This window comes from Prionailurus bengalensis, chromosome B1 (assembly GCF_016509475.1).
Source record: "Prionailurus bengalensis isolate Pbe53 chromosome B1, Fcat_Pben_1.1_paternal_pri, whole genome shotgun sequence".
Taxonomy (NCBI): Eukaryota; Metazoa; Chordata; class Mammalia; order Carnivora; family Felidae; genus Prionailurus; species Prionailurus bengalensis.
The window spans coordinates 113,349,072-113,371,166 of record NC_057344.1 but is presented as its reverse complement, the minus strand read 5'-3'; the positions used below and the strand labels follow the sequence as shown (position 1 = coordinate 113,371,166).

Below are 22,095 nucleotides of genomic sequence, written 5' to 3'. Positions count from 1 at the left end.
TCATGGAGATATTTGTGTTGTTTAAAGTCCTGATATGTCTTGTTGGTTTCCCATTTTTCCATTGCATCTATCATTTCAGTATGTGGGGGTACATCAAATTTTTAATTTACTGTACCATCTTGACCCAAAGTCCCTATACTTCTATTTCAGTTTTTAAAAAATGGAACCAGGTAGCTTTTGTGTAATGCGATACTTTTAGTAGAAATTTCATGAATCAAAAGATACTTTGCTTCTGACAGTATTATTTTGGTACATTAATCACTTGCTATTCATAATCGGATTATATTGTGCAATCAACAATCAGTAGTACCCTGATTAAACCCTTGGGTATGTTCACCATTCTGGCAAAAGTTCCTTTATATCAATAAACATAGAATCCAGACCTATATTCTTCTGAATTGTTTACTAGCAGGTATTATTTACACAGCAGGTATTAGTAGTTGAACCATTCGTTATGCTTAAAATGTCCTTGCTGCTCATGAGAAAAAATTGGAATAGAGGATTCATCCCAAAAAAACTGTTAAGAAGAAAGGTAACTGAGTTTGGAAGGTAGCTCAAAAGACTTTTAACTTTGTATATCTCCTTTATTGAATATTATTTGCATGCATTTTGATTCAGTCCTGAAAAATAAAATTTAGCAATAATTGAGGCTAGCCTTTGATGGAAAGACTTCTTACAACTCTGTTGGTAAGAAATCTCCTGAGGACTTTTTTAGGTTTAGTTGATTGTTTCAGGGTTTTAAAGTCAGTAAAATCTTTAAGTAATATCTTCAGGTATTTATCCAAAGAAAATGAAAATACTAACTTGAACAGATATATGCACCCCTGTGTTCATTGCTGCATTATTTTTAAAATTTAATTTACTATATTTTATTTATTTTTATTTTTAAATTTTATTTCAATCCAAGTTAATTAAGATATAGTGTAATAATGGTTTCAGTTATGTATAACACCTAGTGCTCATCCCAACAAATGTCTTCCTTAGTACCCATTCAGCCCATTCCCCCCACCCACCTCCCCTCCAGCAACCCTCAGTTTGTTCTCTGTATTTAAGGGTTTCTTATGGTTTGTCTCCTTCCCTATGTTCATATGTTTTATTTCTTAAATTCCACATATGAGTGAAATCAAATAGTATTTGTCCTTCTCTGACTTTTTTTGCTTAGCATAATACATTCTAGTTCCATCTGCATTGTTGTAAATGGCAAGATTTCATTCTTTTTGATGGCCGAGTAATATTCCACATCTTTATCCATTTATCAGTTGATGGACATTTGGGCTCCTTCCATAATTTAGCTATTATTGATAGTGCTTCTGTAAGCATTGGGGTGCATGTGACCCTTCAAATCAGCACATCTGTATCCTTTGGAAAAATACTTAGTAGTATGATTGCTGGGTTGTGGGGTAGTTCTATTTTGAATTTTTTGAGGAACCTCCATACCGTTTTCCAGAGTGATTGCACCAGTTTGCATTCTCACCAACAGTGCAAAGTGTTCCCCTTTCTTTGCATCCTTGCCAACATCTGTTGTTTCCTGAGTTGTTAATTTTAGCTATTCTGACAGGTGTGAGGGGGTATCTCATTGTGGTTTTGATTTGTATTTCCCTGATGATGAGGGATGTTGAACATCTTTTCATGTGTCTGTTAGCCATCTGGAGGCCTTCTTTGGAAAAATGTTTATTCATGTCTTCTTCCCATTTCTTCACTGGATTATTTGTTTTTTGGAGGGTGTAGAGTTTGATAAGTCCCTTATAGATTTTTGGATACTAACCCTTTATCTGATATGTCATTTGCAAATATCTTCTCCCATTCTGTAGGCTGCCTTTTAGTTTTGTTGATTCTTCCCTTCGCTGTGCAGAAGCTTTTTATCTTGATGAAGTTCAATAGTTCACTTTTGCTTTTGTTTTCCTTGCCTCCAGAGACATGTGTAGTAAGAAGTTGCTATGGCCAGGGTCAAAGAGGTTGTTACCTGTTTTCTCCTCCAGCATTTTGATGGTTTCCTGTCTTACAATTAGGTCTTTCATCCATTTTGAGTTTATTTTTGTGTATGGTGTAAGAAAGTGGTCCAGGTTCATTGTTCTGCATGTTGCTGTCCAGTTTTCCCAACACCACTTGCTGAAGAGACTGTCTTTTTTCCATTGCATTGTAGCATTATTTACAATAGCCAAGATATGTGAACAACTTAAGTGTCTGTTGATGGACAAGTATATAAATACACACACACACACACACTCAGAAATATTATTCAGCCATTAAAGAAGTCTTGCCACCTGTTACAACATAGGTGGATCTCAAAGGCATTATGCTAAGTGAAATAAGTCAGAGAAAGACAAACACTGTATGATTTCACTTACATGTGGAAGCTAAAAAACAAAAATAAAAACAAACCAAAAAAACAGGCTTGTAGATACAGAGAATATATTGGTTGTTGCCAGAGGAGGGTGTGGGAGGTACATATAATGGGTGAAGGGGGTCACAAGGTACAAACTACAGTTATAAAATAAATAATTTATGGGGGATGAAAAAATAAAATAAATGAAATCACTGGATTCTACTCTAGAAAAACAATTAGTACAAAATGTAGAGATTATATGACTTCTGAATTAACTCCCGAACTATCAATAAAATGTACTTCTATTGTTTATATAGGAGTCAAATTTGGGAAGCAATATCCTTGATAAACATGTCATTAACCTCTTAGGTTAGTTCAAAGTCTTCTATTGGGCTGTATTGCATTCCATTTTCAAATCCACAACAACGTGGATTATGAATATATTTTTAAGTTATAGGTTTAATACCCATACATTATAGAAAATGTGGCTGGAAGAAAGCAAGTAGAAAAAAGGAAAATTAGGGGTGCCTGGGTGGCTCAGTCAGTTGAGTGTCCGTGTTCAGTTCAGGTCATGATCTCACAGTTTGTGAGTTCAAGCTCTGTGCTGACAGCTCAGAGCCTGGAGCCTGCTTCGGATTCTGTGTCTCCCACTCTCTCTGCCCCTCCCATGCTCATGCTTTGTCTCTGTCTCTCAATAACAAATAAATGTTAAAAAAAAAAAAAGGAAAATTGCCTATATTACCATATGTAAAAATCATTCTAAGTTATTAGTTTTGTGATGCCATCTGAAGTACATTTGACCTATGACCTCAATAACTTTGCTAGACTTTTTAGCTTGGCACTAGTCTTCCAGGAACCAAATTCAGGACAAATTAAATGGTAAGAGTGACCCCGTTCCTGAGAAACAGTAGGTTCTAACTAGGACTTGGGTTTCTTTGGGCTTTTGACCTCCGTCTTTTGTAAAGAGGGATGTGCAAAAAAGGAGCAGTTACTTTGCTAGAGATTAATTCAACTGTAGTCAAATTCCCTGGCTTTCATGATCAGACGGAGGAAGTTGAGGGGGACTACTCACTAAGAGAGGCTGGTATTGTCCATTTAATTAGTTTTATACTATAACCATATTAATTTGATTGACTCAGTGGAAGAGGTTGTATTGTGCCTGCTTCCAAAATGTTATAGGATGATTTCTGAATAGAATTATACCTTTGAATGAATCCTTCCTACTGCCTGTGTCTTCTTACTTGCTTCTGGCTTGGTCCATTTGTCTGGATTGGAAAGATTGAGGGAAGGGAATATGTATATCATGGGGCTTTTTAAAATAAACTTTATATTTTAGAGCAATTTTTGGTTTTATGCCATGGATTTTAATTTATGCATTCTCCTACATGAAAATAGTCTTCTTAGAAATAAGTTTTTATTGTTTTCATACTCATATATTTTTTTTAATTTTTTTTTTCAACGTTTATTTATTTTTGGGACAGAGAGAGACAGAGCATGAACGAGGGAGGGGCAGAGAGAGAGGGAGACACAGAATCGGAAACAGGCTCCAGGCTCCGAGCCATCAGCCCAGAGCCCGACGCGGGGCTCGAACTCACGGACTGCGAGATCGTGACCTGGCTGAAGTCGGACGCCCAACCGACTGTGCCACCCAGGCGCCCCTATATATTTTTAAACTTCTTATTTTGAAATAATTTTAGATGTACAGGTGTTGCAAAGATACAAAAGAATTCCCATGTAACATTTACCCAGCTTCCTCCAAAGTTAACGTCTTACAAAACCATTTATCATACATTCATCGAAACTAAGATATTAGCAATTGTACAAAACTATTAACTAGACTACAGACTTTATTTTAATTTTACCAGTTTTTCCACTAATGTGTTTTTTCTGTTCCAGGATCCAATAGATGATACTACATCGTATTTAGTCATGATGTCTCCTTAATTTTGTCTAGTCTACAACATTTTCTCCATCTTTCCTTGTTTTTAATAATCTGCATATTATTGAAGAGGACTGGTCAGATATTTTGTACAATATCCCTCAATATCCCTGAAGTTTTCTCATGATTAGAGTGGGGTTTTGGATTTGGAGGGAAAATACCTCAGAGAAAAGGTACACTTCTCATTAGATCATATCAGGGGACACATGCTATCAACACAACTTATTGTTGGTGATGCCAGCTTTGGTCATTTGGTTCAGGTGGTATCTGCCAGGTTTCCCTAGTATAAATTACTATTTTTCTTTTCCATATTCTATGTGTTACAAATGATCACTAAGTATAGCCCATTCCCAAGAGGAAAGGGATTAAACTCCACTTCCTGGAGGGAGGACTATCAAAGAATTTATGGATATATATTATAGCCACCTCAGCAATTAATAAGTATATGCAGGGAGAGATAATTAAAGGTTATGTACATATCCTATTTCTCCTTAAAACTTTGACCACTCATTGTCATATTCGCCAGTGGATCTTACCTGTAGCAGTTCTCCTTCTAATGACAATTTTCTGCCTCAGAGCTGTTTTTGACATAGGTTTATTTTATTATTTTAAAAAGACATGTTTGCTGTGGCTTTGTAAAGTTTTCAGAATGAGTTTAATTTCAATAACATTTTTATGAGTTTTTTAAAAAGATGCCTTCCTTTATTGGAAGGGCTATTCAAAATTAATGGCTCTTAATCTTCCCCCAAAGCGTGTATTCAATCCAGGAAGCCATAGAAAATTGCTAATGATTCATATTCTTTATTTAAATTTACAAAAAGATAAACATAATACTAATTTAAAATATAAAATTCTATGAGGTAAGTTAGACTTCTTTAATGTTTGGTTTTTGTTCTAAGAAAATTCTGCAGCAGTTGTAATCATCAGGCACCAAACAACTTAAATTTTGACTCAAATGAACTGGCACAAGTAACTCTCTTGTAATTTTTTGAGGGAAAGCTGTCTGGATCTCCCTCTGTTCTCGTTCCAGTCCATTGTTACAGCATAAGTTCTATGGTTTGCTTTTTTCTTGGCCTTCTGCTTTTTTTCTAAAAAGCTTTTTTCTTGCTTGCTTGCTTTCTATGTCTGTCTGTCTGTCTGTCTGTCTGACTGTCTATTTAGAGAGTATGAGCAGGGGAAGGGCAGAGAGAGAGGGAGAAAAAGAATCCGAAGTAGGTTCTGTGCTGTCAGTACAGAGCCTGATGCCAGGCTCGATCTCCCAGTGAGATGGTGACCTGAGCTAAAATCAAGAGTCAGACGCTTAACCTTAACCACCTGAGCCACCCAGCAGTCCCTAAAAGCCTTTCTTTTTTTTTTTTTTTAATTTTTTTTTCTTTTTTTTCCACGTTTTTTTTTTTTATTTTTGGGACAGAGAGAGACAGAGCATGAACAGGGGAGGGGCAGAGAGAGAGAGAGACACAGAATTGGAAACAGGCTCCAGGCTCTGAGCCATCAGCCCAGAGCCTGACGCGGGGCTCGAACTCACGGACCGCGAGATCGTGACCTGGCTGAAGTCGGACGCTTAACCGACTGCGCCACCCATGCGCCCCCTTTTTTTTTTAATTTTTTTTTCCACGTTTTTATTTTTATTTTTGGGACAGAGAGAGACAGAGCATGAACGGGGGAGGGGCAGAGAGAGAGGGAGATACAGAATTGGAAACAGGCCTAAAAGCCTTTCTAATGAGACTTTTGCAAGTCAAAAGCTTTTGGCTTTCAAGTTTATTGTGTGGGCATGAAACGCCTATTTTGGAAGTGAAAAACTCCACTTTTTTCCCCCTTGTATTCTCTTAATGTTCTACTGGTAATGTGGATATCGCTCACCTATAAGGAAGTGCAGACAAAGAAAATCACAGAGGTTAATAATTCAGTACATTACCTGCAATGATACTAGTCTTCTCGATGGGACGCATAAAACTCTCACGTGTCAAACACTGCTTCATATACTAGCTTATTTTATGTTCACAACCACACAAGATAGGTGCTGTTATTCCTATTGTGCAGCTAGGGAAAGTCAGGTGTCATTCTTAGGGTAGAGAAAAGAGGCAGTATGATACAGTAAAGACCAAACTTTGGGCTGAATCCTAGTCAGTTTCGCCCTAGTCTTCATTGGTCTCATGTACACACAAGGAAGTTTCTTTTTAAAACCCTTCAAACTGTGAAGTCTGATGTAGAGGTCTACAATTCTTCTCTAAAACCATGTGGCTAGTTGCATGTTAAAATTCAGCAATTTTCTGATTTGTGAAGGTCAAATGGTACAAATACTGCATAGTCTTGAATAACTACAGCAGGATCTGGGGCAGCACCTTACAGTCAAAGAGAAATACTGATTTCTGCAGCACTGTTTTTGTGGTGAGAAAAATAAAGATTAGAAAAAACTATCATTTGTTCAGGTCAGATGAGTCTGCAAAATTAGTTTGCTCTGAACACATAAAAAGCTTTATATTTTCAGAACTCTTTGGATTTTATCATTGTGAAAACTGGAGTAGTGAAACTTGTCAGTGATGCAAAATATTCTATTACTGTTAATAGTCTCAGATTCACAGAAGTGATGCATAGAGTGACACACTGCATGGAAAGTGCTTCTTCCATTACCTGGAAATTTTAAAGTACTCCGTGGGACTAATGATTAATCATAATGATGACACATAAAGGAAATGGCAGCAACCAATCAGGTTCCTAATTCTCATGGACGTAAATTCCTCCTCTCAAATTCCTGGAGATCCTTGAATGAAAGGGACAATATTAAGAACTCTGCAAGCCTTCTTTACAGGCAGTTCCCGTATGATCAGAGAAAAGTAACAACAATAACGATAACTCAGATGTATCACTCTTCCCAAAAGAATAATCAGCTGAATATATGCATTAGAAGGCACAGACTTTAAATTGGACACTAGCTCCATAGATTCAGTATTTTGAGATATGACTCATGGTATCCAACAGTGGTATACCTTGGTCATTTAATTTACTTGGGGAACTTGCCTCTGCAAACTTAATATATGCATACAAATTAGGTTCTTAGAGCCTTACAAACTTTGTATTTATATATAAGGTTGTAAAGCTTGTATATAAACTTGATATTTGACCTTTAATAGAGTCCTTGAATAATAAAAGATATATGACTCAGAAGGCAAGAAGAAAGAATATGCACGCATCTCTTCTTTCTCATTCCAAGCTGTTTCAATATTGCCAGTCATATACTTTAAAAAAAAATCATCACAGTAAAGCAAACACATAAACAAGAAAGATGGCAATTATTTCAAAGTGATGACAATTCGGGGTAATTTCCTGAACTCTGTCGTGGACAGATGGTGGCTGATGGTGGAGGAAGGCTAGCCACCTTTACTAAAGCCCACAGACGGGAGCGGGAGATACAGATGGAGCATGAGTTGAAGATGAGGTCAGAGAGCAGGAAGGGCTGAGCAGAGGACAAGTGAAGGCAGCAGCAGAGGGAAGAACGCTTGAATCAGCAAATCTGAACATCACAGATGACCTGCTATGAAATGGATGCCACATGAGAGGATTTTGAAGCTTCAAATGGCACACCATGTTGGCAGTTGGCCGTCTTTAAGAATATGGTTTTTTTTTATATATAGCAGATAGGACACTCTTGTAGATAAACTTTGGCTGGTTATGTTACCAGATTAATGTCTGAATCTATATATTCTGCAATTGCTTAGCTCAGTTGATCAGTGCAATGGTCATAAAATATGATCGATGACCCTTCAAAATAAGGGTCATGGATCCCATGTGATCTTCAGACTGGTTAGACTATGAAGACAGAACATAGCTCTGGGGGCTTGAGTTTCTCAGAAACAAAAGAAGAAAGGACTATTTTCATTGATTGAATCCACATTAATATCAATCTACCAACAGAAGTCTAGAGAGTGAGAAAAAACAGAATATGTTGTCTCAGAAGCATTGTGCTTAAAGGGAGTTGATCCACTAGCATGGGAAAGAAGATCTGGTATAAAGAGCACAGTCTTTCTCTTCCCCATTTTCCACCTGGGGTTCCCACTGTTATCTCTTCTTCCTCTTAACTCTCAACGGTGAGTCTAGGGACTCACTGTTATCGCTTCTTCCTCTTTCTCCCTCTTTCTCAACGTTTCATTGTTCAAACATTATGTGTGGCACAGAAGTAGGGTGTCAATAACAGTGGAGGAAGTCATGATGGAACTATCTTCCTGAAGTTTTTTAATGAGAATAGATGTAGTAGAAATTCTGAGGGAGTTTTGACACCCTAATTAATTCACAGATGAAAAATTCTCAGAATTTCTGCATCTAATGGAGCCATCCTGTCTAGTCATGATAGTTTTGATTTTACAGGGGGCAACTACCTCTGCTCTATACAGTGGCCACTGACTGGATCCTTAGTTTCACTGAACTTCTTGGAAAATGCATGTCATTGTTTCCATAGAAAGAGAAAACAGTGAGAAAATGTATCATCTATCCTGACAGCTGAAAAAAAAACAAAAACAAACCTCAAAGGATGTTGCGATGATAGTTGTGTGAATAGTGTTGCCTTTAGAGATGAAGATGAACACATCTTTACTTTTGCAAATAAAGCAAGAATGTCAATGACCCAGTGGATGTGGGAACAGTGAACCAGCACTGGTAATTTCAGGGATGATCTTTCAGTACTTGTCCTTTATTTGCTTTTTACAAAATGTTTATTTTGAAAATGAGAGTGTGTGTGCGCGCACATGAGTCGGGGAGGGGTGGAACAAGAGGGGGAGAGAGAATCCCAAGCAGGCTCTGAGTTGTCAGCACAGAGCCTGACTCGAGACTCGATCCCACTAACCATGAGATCATGACCTGAGCCGAAATTAAGAGTCAGATGCTTTAGGGGCGCCTGGGTGGCGCAGTCGGTTAAGCGTCCGACTTCAACCAGGTCACGATCTCGCGGTCCGTGAGTTCGAGCCCCGCGTCGGGCTCTGGGCTGATGGCTCAGAGCCTGGAGCCTGTTTCCCATTCTGTGTCTCCCTCTCTCTCTGCTCCTCCCCCGTTCATGCTCTGTCTCTCTCTGTCCCAAAAATAAATAAATGTTGAAAAAAAAAATTTAAAAAAAAAAAAAAAAAAAAAAAAAAGAGTCAGATGCTTTACTGACTGAGCCACCCAGGCACTCTGGTATTTGTCCATTAAATTATTGGATCTTTCCACTGTTGTTCACAGCTGAGAAAAAATGGCTCAAGATCCGTGCCTATAAGAATACCAAAATTAACAAAGCTTTTGGCATAATAAAGGAAGAAAGTAGGCAAAATTTCTCTTTCTTTTTTCCTTTTTTAAAATTATGGGTCACCTGTGCCATTAGGTAGATGGGATTGGATTTACCAAATGACTGCATATTTTGCTTTACTTGAGGGTTTTGAATCTGGCCATAAATTTAGCAAGTACGCTTCACTTGAATTCCTCAAAGTTACTTTTAAAAGACTTTTTTTAGGGAAGTTTTTAAGTGTACAATTAAATTGAAGGGAGGGTATGAAGATTTTACATATACCTCCTGCCCCCACATATGCATCCCTTACCCCATTATCACTATCACTCCTCCAAATAGTACATTTTTTTTTTTTTACCGAAGATGAACCTACATTGACACATCATAATATCCAAAATCCATAGTTTACCATAGGGTTCACTCTTGGCATTGTACATTCTATGGATTTGGACAAATGTATAATGTTATTTTTGTATCATTGTTATATCCTACAGATTACTTTCACTGCCCTAAAAATCCTCTGTTGTCCATTTATTCATATTTCCTTCTTCCTCCACTTCCTAACCCCTAGCGACTACTGATCTCCTTATTGTCTCCATAGTTTTGCCTCTTCCAAAATTAATATAGTTGGAGTGATACAGTACGAGGCCTTTTCAGATTGGCCTCTTTCAGTTAGTAATATGTATTTAAGGTTTCTCCCTGTCTTTTCATGGCTTGATAGCTCATTTCTTTTTAGCACAGAGTAATATTCCATTGTCTGGATGGGCCACAGTTTATTTATCTATTGAAGGACATCTTGGTTGCTTCCAAGTGTTGGGAATTGTGAGTGAAGCCGCTATAAACATTTATGTGCAAGTATTTGTTGGACATGTTTTAAAATCTTTAGGTAAATACAAAGGAGCATAATTACTGCATCATATAGTAAGGGTATGTTTAGTTTTGTCAGAAACTTCCAAATTGTCTTCCAAAGCGGCTATAGCATTTTGCATTCCCAGCAGCAATGTATGGGAACTCCATGTCCTTGCTAGCATTTGTTGTTGTCAGTGTTCCAGATTTTGGCATTCTAGTGGGTGTACAGTCGTACCTTACTGTTGCATCTCCTTGATGACATACGATGGGGAGCATCTTTTTGTGTACGTATTTGCAAACTCTGTATCTTCATTGATGAGGTGTTTGTTAAGGTCTTTGGCCCATGTTTTAATCAGCTTGTTTGTTTTCTTCTTGTTGAATTTTAAGAGCTCTTTGTATATTTTGGGTAGCAGTCCTTTATCAGATATGTCTCTTGCAAATATTTTCTCCCAGTCTGTGGCTTGTCTTCTCATTCTCTTGACATTGTCTTTCACAGACCAGAAGTTTTTAATGAAGTCCAAATCATCAATTATTTCTTTCATGGTGTTGCAAGAAGTTATCTTCATACCCAAGGTCATCTAAGTTTTCTCCCATGTTATCTTCTAGGAATTTTACAGTTTTGCATTTTACATTTAGGTCTGCAATCCATTTTAAGTTAATTTTTGTGAAGGGTGTAAGGTCAGTACCTAAATTCATTTTTTTGCATGTGGAAGTTCAGTTCCAGCACCACTGGTTAAAAACATGATCTGTATTCCATTGTATTGCCTTTGCTTCCTTGTCAAGGATCATTTGACTATTTTTATTGGGTCTATTTCTGGGCCCTCTACTGTGTTGTACTGATCTATTTGTCTATTCTTTTGCTAATACCACATTGTCTTGATTAGTATAGCTTTATAGTAAGTCTTTAAGTCAGGTAGTATCAATCTTCCAACTTAGTTTTTCTCCCTCAATATTGTGTTGGCTATTCTGGTCATACATGAAATTGGGGGGTAAAAAGTTTATACTCGGATTTGATTTATAAATCATGTCATAGGCACACAAATAGAGAATTGGTGTAGTTTGTCAAGATGCCTCCCTCTCAGAAAATTTTGAATCACTATATTTTAGACTCTGGGAGTAAAATAGTTAAAATATCAAAAGGGTAATTTGGACAGTAATGAAGAATGCAAGCAAAAAAAAATGTATCTAAGGGCTCTTTAGATGAGAAAATCACATGACTCATTTCCTCAAAGGCAGATTACACACACACACACACACACACACACACACACACACACAGAGAGAGAGAGAGAGAGAGAGAGAGAGAGAGAGAGAGAAATTGATAGAAAAATAGGTACACATAGATATTAAGAATATATGTTCTAAATAGAAAAAAGTAATAACATTTAAAAAATATATCGGACACTATGCCAACTGTTGCGACTTACATAATTTCTAGTTATTGAAATTACTCAGAGTGTTATATAGCATAATTTCCTTTACACATCAGTCTCAGAGATGTGAAGTGATTTGTCCAAAACCATAAAGACCTGGGATTCAAACAAGTCTCTACCTGGCCCCAAAGCTCACCTTCTCTCCACTATGTTATATGTCATAGTTTTTGTGTTTTATCAAACAAAGAATAATTTTCACTGAATTTTTGTGTTTTGTTTAATAGCTCACTATATATGTCCAGCCAGAGCAAAAGCACACAGCTGAATATGCTGCAACCATAACTAAAATTGTGTTTGATTATTTTGAAGAATACTTTGCTATGGATTATGCTCTTCCTAAATTAGGTGAGACTCATTTTTTATTTTCTTATTTTTAATATTGCCTTTGCTTTCACCTAAGTTAAATCATTTCCTCCAGGTTTAGCATTTTCAGTTAATAGTCACCCCTTAGTCTTTTTATTATATGCCTAAAATATGTGTCTAATATTTACTAGACCCTGAAAGACGCATTTTGGATTCCTCCAAGAATAATGTCCATACTTACTCTGTTCTTACCTGTTAAATGCAAAGACTTTTACTTCCAAATAAAGATTAAAGTATTGTGTGGAACTGCAGACGCTGATAATAATGGAGCCAGAAATAGCAACCTAGATTAGTTGATTTCAAAGTCATTACTGTTCCAATAGCTTACATTGCTGCTCTCTCATCAATGAGTTCATAACTAAAAGAGATCAATGATGCTATCGGAGTCCTATGTTCTTCCCGTCCTTCCATTGGACAAGACTAATTCTAGATTCTCCAGCAGTTAGAATGAAAAAATATATATATATATTTTCTAATGGGGGGGAACGTTTTCTTTTTAAAATCGGGGCGCCTGGGTGGCGCAGTCGGTTAAGCGTCCGACTTCAGCCAGGTCACGATCTCGCGGTCCGTGAGTTCGAGCCCCGCGTCAGGCTCTGGGCTGATGGCTCAGAGCCTAGAGCCTGTTTCCAATTCTGTGTCTCCCTCTCTCTCTGCCCCTCCCCCGTTCATGCTCTGTCTCTCTCTGTCCCAAAAATAAATAAACATTGAAAAAAAAAATTTAAAATAAAAATAAGGCTATAATCAAAATGGTGTGGACATGACACTTCTACCAACAGCAAAAATGCTTTATTAGTAAGCTTGCGTGGTATTTGCAAAGACTTTAAATGAAACATCCATATAGATGTCTGTAGGGATAAAATGGAGGCAACAAGAACGCCAACCAACCCAAAATTTATTTCTCCATTTCAATTTATGCCTGTACCTTAACAAATTAGCAGTGCAAAGTGACTGGGAAACCAGGTTCTCTGAGTGGGAATAGCTGTGGCTCTGAGCACCTTTGTAGATGGTCCGTTTTCTCTTCAATGGCATCAGCTCCCAACTATTACAGAGAGACAGGAAGAGAAACAAATTTTCATCAAAATCAGAATAATATTTAATAAAATGTTAAGCACATCAATTTAAAAGTCTCTTCTCTCTTTATCTCACTTGTACCACCCAGGATAAAGTGGGAAGTGGAGCTCTTAGAAATTTATTCTCTCTGCTCCTTTTCTCTTCCTCATTCTCCCTTACTCCTTCTTTATACTTTAAAATGCATTTCAACCCTTTCAGAATTAACTGTTTCCTAGACTTTTTTTTTACCGATGACTTCTGCATTTGTTCCCTCCTGATCTCTAGTGTAGTGTTTATTAAACACTACACTAGAGTTCATTAATTATAACGTTAATACTCACTAGAGAAACCAGGTCACACAAAAAAAGTCCTTTTGTTCAAAGATTAGGTACAGATTATACTCCATAATGTTATAGAAAATATTGGTCCTTGGACGGAATAGTTCTAAACCCTTTAAGTGGGTGTTCTTGTGACAAAATAGCCAAACCTAAGAATGACGATGACACAAAAAGAAAACTGCTGTAATCTTGATTTTTATTGAAGATAATATACCCATTTTTCATTCTTTATAAAAAGGTTTAGGGGGCGCCTGGGTGGCGCAGTCGGTTAAGCGTCCGACTTCAGCCAGGTCACGATCTCGCGGTCTGTGAGTTCGAGCCCCGCGTCGGGCTCTGGGCTGATGGCTCAGAGCCGGGAGCCTGTTTCCGATTCTGTGTCTCCCTCTCTCTCTGCCCTTCCCCCGTTCATGCTCTGTCTCTCTCTGTCCCCAAAATAAATAAACGTTGAAAAAAAATTAAAAAAAAAAAGGTTTAGGAATCCTTATTTTAACTAGAATCATTGAAATTCTGGGTGCTAATAGAGAAATTACATTTTTTTATTATAGTTCATTAACTGAAGAAATTGCATCCTGTCCACTAATCAAGCTCAATATTTTCCCTTTGGCGATTTAACATGGAACTGATCAGCACCGCTTCTTCCTATCATTATATCTAAGATTATGGGCCCAAACAAAAATAAAGAATAGAAAGTCCTGGTAGAACCCGACATGGTAGGTCTGGAAGAGAATTGAGAAAGAATACAGTTTATTTCGTGTTGACCCAACTTCTTTAGTGCACACAAATGGATGGGACCCTATTCAATTAGTAGGGAATCGAGCTGATAAATTGTACAGAAATAGGGAAAAAGTGGAATTTTATATTCTCTAATATTCTGCATCCCTGGATAGAAATATATCTCTGTGTACTTCGAAGCCCTGCACTTCTAATAAAAATGAAGTACAGACAGAGACAAAGACATAAAATTATAGAGGACTGAAAAGAGCATTTCCATTAGTATCCTTCTTTGAAAAATAGAAGACACATTGATATCTGGAGTCAACAGGAAACATTCCATGGAAAGTTTGAGTGCATGAAGATCGAATAGTTCACACAAATAGATTATTGTTTTTTATTCTAAGAAATTATTTTTAGCCTTTTTAAAACACATTCATCCAAAGAACTTAATTTAGTAAGAAATGTTATAAACAAATGCAAAGAAGTATTTCTCATGGGACTGTTTCTTTTTCCATAGATGAAATCGCTATTCCAGACTTTGGCACCGGGGCTATGGAGAACTGGGGACTCATCACTTACAGAGAAACAAATTTGCTTTATGACCCTCAGGAATCAGCTTCATCAAACCGGCAGAGGGTGGCCAGTGTGGTTGCCCATGAACTTGTGCATCAGGTATAGAATTTTAGCATCAAATCAGCTTTTTTTAAAATTTTTTTTTTATTTTGAGAGAGAGAGAGAGAGAGAGGGAAAGCATGAGTGCACACACAAGCAGGGGAGGGGGAGACAGGCTCTGTCAGTGCAGAGCCTGATGCGGGTCTCAAACCCACAAACCACAAAATCATGACCTGAGCCAAAATCAAGAGTCAGACCCTTAACCGATGAGCCACCCAGATGCCCCTCAAATTTTTGCTTGTTTTTTAAAGTAGCTTAAGACCTGGCACAAAAACAGACACATAGACCAATGGAATAGAATAGAAACCCCAGAACTAGACCCACAAACGTATGGCCAACTCATCTTTGAAAGCAGGAAAGAACATCCAATGGAAAAAAGACAGCCTCTTTAACAAATGGTGCTGGGAGAACTGGACAGCAACATGCAGAAGGTTGAAACTAGACCACTTTCTCACACCATTCACAAAAATAAACTCAAAATGGATAAAGGACCTAAATGTGAGACAGGAAACCATCAAAACCTTAGAGGAGAAAGCAGGAAAAGACCTCTCTGACCTCAGCCGTAGCAATCTCTTACTCGACACATCCCCAAAGGCAAGGGAATTAAAAGCAAAAGTGAATTACTGGGACCTTATGAAGATAAAAAGCTTCTGCACAGCAAAGGAAACAACCAACAAAACTAAAAGGCAACCAACGGAATGGGAAAAGATATTCGCAAATGACATATCGGACAAAGGGCTAGTATCCAAAATCTAGAAAGAGCTCACCAAACTCCACACCCAAAAAACAAATAACCCAGTGAAGAAATGGGCAGAAAACATGAATAGACACTTCTCTAAAGAAGACATCCGGATGGCCACAGGCACATGAAAAGATGTTCAGCGTCGCTCCTTATCAGGGAAATACAAATCAAAACCACACTCAGGTATCACCTCACGCCAGTCAGAGTGGCCAAAATGAACAAATCAGGAGACTATAGATGCTGGAGAGGATGTGGAGAAACGGGAACCCTCTTGCACTGTTGGTGGGAATGCAAATTGGTGCAGCCGCTCTGGAAAGCAGTGTGGAGGTTCCTCAGAAAATTAAAAATAGACCTACCCTATGACCCAGCAATAGCACTGCTAGGAATTTATCCAAGGGATACAGGAGCACTGATGCATAGGGCCACTTGTACCCCAGTTCATAGCAGCACTCTCAACAATAGCCAAATTATGGAAAGAGCCTAAATGTCCATCAACTGATGAATGGATAAAGAAATTGTGGTTTATATACACAATGGAATATTACGTGGCAATGAGAAAAAATGAAATATGGCCTTTTGTAGCAACGTGGATGGAACTGGAGAGTGTGATGCTAAGTGAAATAAGCCATACAGAGAAAGACAGATACCATATGGTTCACTCTTATGTGGATCCTGAGAAACTTAACAGGAACCCATGGGGGAGGGGAAGGGAAAAAAAAAAAAAAGAGGTTAGAGTGGGAGAGAGCCAAAGCATAAGAGACTGTTAAAAACTGAGAACAAACTGAGGGTTGATGGGGGGTGGGAGGGAGGAGAGGGTGGGTGATGGGTATTGAGGAGGGCACCTTTTGGGATGAGCACTGGGTGTTGTATGGAAACCAATTTGTCAATAAATTTCATTAAAAAAATAAAAAAATTAAAAAAATAAAAAAAAAGTAGCTTAAGACCATAGGAATAACTGAAATTAATTATAACTTGATAAATAAAAAACGGCCAACCAGAAAATCCTGCTTGAAAGTCTTTCTTAGTGCTACTAAATATTTTACCATAAAAACCTTTTAAGACACATTGTTTTGCCTGTAGTAAGTATACAGGAGTCTTTGCTATGACTTTAAATAGTCCCGGTGATACTAACATAAAGGCAATAAACAAAAGAGAATTTAAGATCATTTAAAAATCAGGAGAAGTGGAAAAAAATCAGGAGAAATAATGCAGGAAATAAATGCTAATTAAGTACAATGCCTGCCACTTCTGTGTCAAGTGACATTTTCATGGACAAATAAACGTATTGAAATTGTCTAGGCCTCTCTACCACAAGCATAAAAATTTAACCATCTCTTTATTACTTTTCATTCCAGTGGTTTGGAAATATTGTGACCATGGAATGGTGGGAAGACTTGTGGCTGAATGAAGGCTTTGCTTCCTTCTTTGAGTTCCTGGGAGTAAACCAAGCAGAAAAAGAGTGGCAAATGGTGAGCCCTAAACACATAAGCTCCAAATGTCTATTTTCCTCATGAAAGTGACTGAGACCTGTACACAATGACAATGTCCCCGAGTCAGGGGCCTGGTGCAATGGTGAATTGGGGGGCCAAGCCCGTTGTGTGTATGGAGTAGAATCGGTCAGCTCCACTGAACTCTATCTGGCTTAGGGTGAGTGCCAAGGTCTCGGAGAGCAATTGACCAGCCCAGTCTGAAGATATCCTTGATAGAGTCCCTTAATAACATGTGTCAAAGTAAGAAAAAAAAAAAACATAGTGAGCTTAGGCAACGCAGCTCTATATTTAAGTGTCTGTAGTGCTAGTCCTTTGAAAAATCTCTCATTTTGCAAACCACTTACCTTATGGTGAAATAGTGTGGTAAAGAAATAAGAGCATAAACTTAGTGTTACAGAGAATGTGACTTTGAGCAAGTGACGTATCCTGAGTTGGTTCTCTCCTCTATAAAAGAAGAACATTGTTCTCTCTCTTGTAAGCTTAAAAGCTCCTAAAAATACATGTAACTACCATTATCTTACCTTATGTCCCTGAGGGGCCTGGAACAAAGGCGTCTGGGAACCCTAAAGATTTTTTTCTGAAAAGCTGAATCTGTCTTTATCTCTATTTAGATGGTGTAGGTATGCCTGTCTGTTAGTATATATGAAAGTGTAAATGTGTAGATGTGTAAAAGTAGAGAATTACAGAAAGTTGTGTACTATAAGACTACCGCCCTCTACTGGAAAAAATAAAAAGACAAACTTGAAGCCTTTGGCCGATTCTACAAGCTATCTTAAAAAATGAAGAAGTTAACTTGCAACAATTCCTGCTTTAGAACTTTTAATCTACATCAGGGTTTTCCAACCATGGAACTACTGACATTTGGCCCAGATAATTCAGGAGTGCTTGATAGTGGTGGAGGCTGTCCTGTGTATTGTAGGATATTTAAGAGCATCCCTGGCCCATATAGAGATACAAGTAACCCTCCCTCCCCAGTTGTAAAACCAAAAATGTGTCCACATGTTTCCAGATGTTCCCTGGGGGACAAACTTTCCACTAGTTGGGAATCACTCATATATGTTGAAAATTGTTGATTTTGTAATTTATTGAAACTAAACTATATAAATGAAAAAATATGTTGTCCTTTATTTTGTATAAAATATCCTGATGCCATACTTATATCAAGGTATCGCAAGAAAGTATAACATTTTAAATTGCTGTCATATATATATATATATTTTATTTATATATATATAACATTTTAATATTCCAATTCAGTATTTCAAAACACCAATGAAATTTCAAAAGAATTTAGTATGCAGTTCTTAAGTGAAATTTAATCACATGGTCCAACTCATTTATTCACCCATTCATCATCATTCATTCATTCCTTTTTTTTTTAAGTTTATTTATTTATTTTGAGAGAGAGAGAGAGAGAGTGAGAGAGCATGAGCAGGGGAAGGGCAGAGAGAGAGGGAAAGAGAGCGAATCCCAAGCAAGCTCCGCATTGTCAGCATGGAGCCTGATGTGGGGCTCAAAATCACGATCTGTGAGATCCTGACCCGGGCCGAAACCAAGAAGAGGACACTTAACCAACTGAGCCACCCAAGTTGCCCCCATTCATTCATTCTTTATCCACTCATTCAGTCTTCTATCTTTAGTGAACACTACAGAGTATCCAAAACTGAAAAAAACATAGTTCTTGCCCTCAAGGAGCTCCCAGTTAAGGGTATGGTGGGTAGAGGGGACAGATAAATAAAAAGACAGACTGTAAGAGAGCCTGATAAGTACCACAATAGTGGAGCTTCACTTTACAGGTGAAAACTCTGATGCCCAGGAAGGTAATCTAACTTTCCAATCTCACATAGAAAATTGGTAGCACAACTAAGACTAGAGTCAAATTTCCTGACCCTGAGACCTGAATGCGTTCTGCATCTAAAAGGTGTACAAAGCAATGGAGTACTACATGGCAATGAGAAAGAACGAAATACGGCCCTTTGTAGCAACGTGGATGGAACTGGAGAGTGTGATGCTAAGTGAAATAAGCCATACAGAGAAAGACAGATACCATATGGTTTCACTCTTATGTGGATCCTGAGAAACTTAACAGGAACCCATGGGGGCGGGGAAGGAAAAAAAAAAAAAGAGGTTAGAGTGGGAGAGAGCCAAAGGATAAGAGACTGTTAAAAACTGAGAACAAACTGAGGGTTGATGGGGGGTGGGAGGGAGGGGAGGGTGGGTGATGGGCATTGAGGTGGGCACCTTTTGGGATGAGCACTGGGTGTTGTATGGAAACCAATTTGACAATAAATTTCATATATTGGAAAAAAAGTAAAATAAAAGGTGCACAAAGTTTTAAGTCCAGATCAAAATTACCTTGATTGGCAGTCATCACTTGACAATAGTACCTTGTCTATTATAAATGGAAATCACAAAATTGGAAAATGTAAATATAGTATGCTCCTCTTTGGGGAATATTTTTAATAAAAGAAGACCAATAAGGCTTTTGATTTTTTTAAGTAATGATTTAACAGAATGAGATTTCAGAATCTAATTGATTATGAATCAAAATAATAATAGCAGCTAATGTGTTGGGTTTCACTCCACCAGAGACTATGCCAAATGCTTACCATGCATTATCTCATTGAATTCTCTAACAATTCCAAAAAGTAGATGCCATTATTATCGCTATTTGATGGGTGCAGGAGCTTGCTTAAACCTACGTATCTAGAAAATGGCAAAAATTGAGTTATGAGCTGTGGAAGTCTGACTAGATGGCTAGACCTCTCAACCACTGTATTTTGCCAAGAAAACATAGTATTGGAATGAGAAGATGATGAACTATGGCAAAAGCTAATATTTTCTTTGATTAATTATGAATCATCCAAATTCTAATGATTAGTTGACTGAAAAAAAGAAATCCCGAACATTAGTTTTTGGCAGATCAACATGTATCCTCACTTAATTCTGAGAACAAAGGTGTGAGGCGGTAACATGCCCATTGCACAGGTGCGGAAATAGGGCTTGAAAAGCTTGGCACATGTCTGAAAGTCACACAGAAGTGGCAGAGACAGAATTCACAGATGCTTGTGTCTTCTTGGCCTGTCACATAGGGGCGAAGTCAAAGGAATTATACTAGAAGAAGGGAATGGAATCCATGCAGATGAATCAGTGCAACATGTGATTCATTTGGACACCTAACGCTTGTCTTAAGTAATTTGAGCGATTTGTATTTATTCTCCCCCAATTTTATATCACTGATATTTTGAAATATGGACCAGTATAGAGGAAGTGCTGTATTTCTTTGGTGCGTTGTGTCGTTTCAGAGAGATCAGATGTTACTTGAAGACGTGTTACCTGTACAAGAGGACGATTCTTTGATGTCTTCGCACCCAATTGTTGTCACTGTGACAACTCCTGCTGAAATAACATCTGTCTTTGATGGAATATCCTATAGCAAGGTGGGGAAGATAGGGCATTGTTGTGAGCATCTTCCTGTTTAGTGACTTTTAGTAAATGCCTAAAAACGGTAAGAAGGTTAGACTATGCTCATGGGCTTTAGGAAACAGTGTGGAACTTATTCTGGATGCTGAATATTCAGTAGTTGGTACTTTTCGGTCAAAACGATCGATGCTGGTCATTGTCACAAGACTTTGAATCAGACTTTGAAAGATTTCTCCCTTCACTTTTGTTTATAGCCTCTCTCATTCTAACTGAACATGTACACTTTAAGCTTCAGATTTAAAATCCTTTTATCTGATTTTTTAAAAGACAGTGAATCTTCTTTTTCTGCTATGTGGTCTTTGGAAAACACCATATATGGGGACATCTTTTCTATAGAATCTTTTAGTGCTTCCAGGCAGAACTGAAACCCAACTCAGTTGGAAGGAATTCCTTTCATCCATTTTTATATAAGACATAAAGATGACGTTATTAGCATGTTGCAGACGGGGCATTTTTATCCAAGAATTTTTTTTTTTGCAAAACTACTGAAGGTCTGCAGCGACCCATTTTCTCCCACAGCGTTTCCTTCCTACAGCTCCTCCTCCAAATGTACTCATGCCTGCATGCAGCATGATGTAGTTATTTCCCTTTTGCTGCTCAAGGTTTACCCACTATGCTAAGTTGCTCAAAAGCCACTGGAAATGAATACAGTTTGTTATTCTGGATAATACCTAGTTTTGTTTAAGACAAAATATTTTAATTATTAAAATGAATACTAGATAAAATGGCTTACGTGAGAAAAGCCTTCTATAGATGGCTACTTCACATTTATAGCATCATAATTTTGGCTTTCCCTGTCATTCCCACAGCATCTTTTTAGGCTTCTTTTCTCATTTTTCTTTCATATTGCTAATGATTCTTTGATATTTCTGTTAAAGTGAACATTTCTAGGCCACTTACAGGATATTCTAATTACTCACATGGAGATGTTTATATTTTATTAAATCGGTTTCTTTCCGAGTCCTAGATATTCCATGGGTTTAAGATACTAGGTCAGAAATAAATGTTCTAAGCCTTTAGCCTTCTCTGTGCAAAAATAATTTATACTTAATAAATTGCAGTAAAAATTGCTAACAGATGGGGAGAAGCACATGTTCTTCCGGCAAGTTACTTGAAAATGGATATAAAAATTTATCAATAGTGCATTTTTTTTTAATAATTTTTTTTCAACGTTTATTTATTTTTGGGACAGAGAGAGACAGAGCATGAATGGGGGAGGGGCAGAGAGAGAGGGAGACACAGAATCGGAAACAGGCTCCAGGCTCCGAGCCATCAGCCCAGAGCCTGACGCGGGGCTCGAACTCACGGACCGCGAGATCGTGACCTGGCTGAAGTCGGACGCTTAACCGACTGCGCCACCCAGGCGCCCCTCAATAGTGCATTTTAGTATTAATCTTATAACATGTGCAGAGAAAGTAGAGAGCAGAAGTATTCATTAGATTCTT

General features: G+C 37.8%; 1 protein-coding gene across 1 annotated transcript in view; it reads left to right on the top strand.

Moving 5' to 3' along the window:
• LOC122477426 (glutamyl aminopeptidase) overlaps positions 1-22,095 on the top strand; it is an 88,786-nt gene that overhangs the window by 18,385 nt on the left and 48,306 nt on the right. The window contains exons 4-7 of the mRNA XM_043570406.1: positions 12,023-12,143; positions 14,781-14,935; positions 17,033-17,146; positions 20,473-20,607. Coding sequence (XP_043426341.1) covers positions 12,023-12,143; positions 14,781-14,935; positions 17,033-17,146; positions 20,473-20,607 — 525 coding nt within the window. The remainder of the gene's footprint in view (positions 1-12,022; positions 12,144-14,780; positions 14,936-17,032; positions 17,147-20,472; positions 20,608-22,095) is intronic.